The following is a 3,032-nucleotide window of genomic DNA, read 5'->3' on the forward strand; positions in this document are numbered from 1 at the left end:
GTAAAAGTGGTGGCGTCTAGGGAATGGATTACATAAAAATGCAGATGCATCATCAAGGACGTGTGACTTGACCAAGTCCGAAGGAACTGAGGACCCAAAACTTCGGGAGCAGGTGTATGCTCCGGTAAACTGCGAGACCGGTATGATACTTGCAAGTCTCTCGCCATCACGGATAGACCTAGTTATCTTGTACATACCACTCGTTCTGTCCGGAGCCAAAGCGAACGGGGAGAACCACTCCACATAAGCCAAGTGCTTTGGAGAGGCCTTTCGAAATAACCGCGCCACGCCGTGACGGTGGTAAGGGGTAGTGCGAATACGACACGCACTTGTGCTACACGATAATCTGTGGCTGTATGAGTACAAGGGCTCAACTGCAACAAGTGACGCACCCCGGATGTCCATACCAGTGCCTACGCCCAGATTGACGAGCACTGTGTCGAAGCGGGCGGGCACCTCGCGCTCGCGTGAATCTCGACGCGATGGACGTACGTGGACGGCGTCCGATGTCTCTGAACCAAGTCCACGGTGAAATGGATCCTTGATCCAGAACTTGATCTTATGGAACACCGGGAGACGCTGGAATGGGAGGTATATGTTTGCAGCCGCCTGTTCAACCTGAAAAGCGGTCCATCTTGGTTCATGGTACTGAACCACGAAACGAGCAAAGGCAGCTTCAAAAAATTGAGCACCATACTGGAGTTTCACGGTAGATACTGGGACAGCCTTTACGGTTGGATGACGGGTCATTCGCAGGTGTGGACGTGAGCCCAGGTCACGCGGGTCAGGCATGCCGTCGGTCTGTGGAACGTCAGGTGGCGGGCAGCCAGCAACACGCCATTTGATATACTTCTCATGGCGAAGGACCTTTTCACGACGTGTCAGCCATTTTGTCATTTGCGGATATTCATCTTTGTGGTTTGTCGCACGATAGGCGTCCTTGGTGAAGTCGATGTGCAAGCGTTCGGTGTACTCCGTATTGTAGTTGTCCGTCGTGCCAAAGCACTTAATCGAGGCGATGTAATGGAGGAGAGAGTGTAGTTTCGGTATATTGAAATCACTCCGGATGCCGAGAAGAACAAATATATGCTTCGCCTGATGGAACTGTTGTAATGCTTCGTCAAGATGGTTTAGTGTCTCATCAGTGTGAGCAGGGTATTGGGCGAGGTAGCAGAAGTCCAGGATAGCCCTAACAGCTTTGATTAGGGTCGCAGTCGAGTGGCCGTCGGGCAAACAGACATCGACAACAAGACCCAAAAGAATTTGGCACATTTGTGAATGCTCCCGACCCGTAACTCTGGACAGCGTGCTGATTCCTTTAGTGAAGAGGCGTATGCTATGATTTGGTGGAAAGCGGCGGCAGCGCGCATCAACCTCAGCCGCGCCACAAGCCTTCGTCACCCAGCTGATGATGTGCTTCATAACACCTTGATAGAGCTGATGCAGTATGTCCGGTGTGATGGTCTGGAAGATATCCACGTACGGTAAGCCTTCCCAGAATGGATGCTGCACAGGTTTAATCCCGGCGGCAGCGCAGGCTTTCACGAAGACAAGAGGGTTCCCATCCGTAATACTGGAAAGGGCATTCAGAACTTGTTCGATATCGCGCAACTTGTCTCGGTCCCCATATTCACCCAGTTCATTATGAGGAACCGGGCATTTTGGGCACTCGCCTGTTTTGATGCCCGTGACCAGCAACTGCTCGGGATAATCACCAACAAACGTGGCAAAAATAGGGTGCAGGCGGCGATATATACCGTCGCCGCTTGCCATCGGCACTCCAAACTCTCCAGCCTTCTTCAGCGGACGTAGTATCCGGCTGACGCATGAATGAAAGAGGTTCGCGAGAGTGCGACGGCGAGACGCCTTATTCACGATATGTTCCAGCCGTGTTGTGGGAAGATACCCGAGCAGAACATGCCCGCCCTGAGAGGGCTTGCGTCGAATCTCCTTCGGAAGGTTCCCAATGGTCATATATATTGGGTATGCAGTCTTGTTACCGAACAATGTCACCTGTGTCTTGTCCGAGGAGATGATCACGGGGACTATTGTGGCCCCTGGCGTCTCCCTCTCGACAGCTTTCTACACAAGACCTCAGTTGCCGCTCGGCGGACGCTGGCTGGTGGAACGGGACTGACCTGAGTGTTCCACCACCATTTTCCAGTATGCATATCAGAGTACATACGGATCGTCTTATCGGCATCGGCATAGTGCCTCTCTGGCAACAGAATGAGGTCCTTCGCAAACTCGGGGTCGCCATATAAGGCTCGAATGCATTCAATTACATCTCGGTGGTATACTTCAAATGCTTCGTCGGCTATCACGACTTCCTCGCGTTTGAAAGCAGGCCGTCCAGGAAGATTGTCAATCATTCTATTCAACGCGTCCGTGTCTTTGAACGACAACCCAAGCGAGTCACAAACCTGGAATGTCAGGTCAGACGTATTCCACAGATCAGCGAAACGTGACCTGACTCACCCCTTCGATCTTCAGCAGCTCTGTCATAGCATTTGAGCCGGGACCTCGTAGCTTCGCCCATCGTGCAACCTCCCAGTCAATCTTCGAGTCAAACGGCGCGTAAGGATTGGTTGGTGAAGCATGTAACAGCTCCGAGTATTGCTGATGTGTTGTTTTGGCATGAGAGTTATTTGCAGTGGAAATGGGTGCACCTGCAGCTCCGAAGCAGAACCGGTCGACAAACGGCTTCCGGCGGAGCGCCTCCTCCGCAACCGCTCGCCCTTCGACCTCATCAGGCGACTATGCTGTCAACTCCGAGTCATCCTCGATGTCCCCGTCAGACGAGTTCGTGGGTTCGGGAGTGGCGCCTTCGCAGGGAGGCTCCCAATGGTCCTCGAGATCTAAGTCCTCAGTGTCCTGTTCATCATCTTCGCTTTCCGACTCCCCCTCTTTGTCATATTTCTCTTGTTCCACTGATATATCAGTTTCTAGGTCTCCATCATCCGGAAAACCGAACACTTCTGCCCCATACGAATTACCGAAGTAGTCGCCGATGAAGGATCGGATATGCAGTC

General features: G+C 52.4%; 1 protein-coding gene across 1 annotated transcript; it reads right to left on the reverse strand.

The window, feature by feature from the left end:
- Positions 1-413: 413 nt before the first annotated feature.
- Positions 414-2,750, reverse strand: GLOTRDRAFT_134306 (uncharacterized protein; the record flags this gene model as incomplete). The annotated part of the gene is made up of 5 exons (XM_007873303.1): positions 414-434; positions 493-2,082; positions 2,139-2,423; positions 2,479-2,619; positions 2,670-2,750. The coding sequence occupies 5 exons, from the start codon at positions 2,748-2,750 to the stop codon at positions 414-416; spliced, it is 2,118 nt and encodes a 705-aa protein (XP_007871494.1).
- Positions 2,751-3,032: the final 282 nt, after the last annotated feature.

Source organism: Gloeophyllum trabeum (genome assembly GCF_000344685.1).
Source record: "Gloeophyllum trabeum ATCC 11539 unplaced genomic scaffold GLOTRscaffold_00090, whole genome shotgun sequence".
NCBI lineage: Eukaryota > Fungi > Basidiomycota > Agaricomycetes > Gloeophyllales > Gloeophyllaceae > Gloeophyllum > Gloeophyllum trabeum.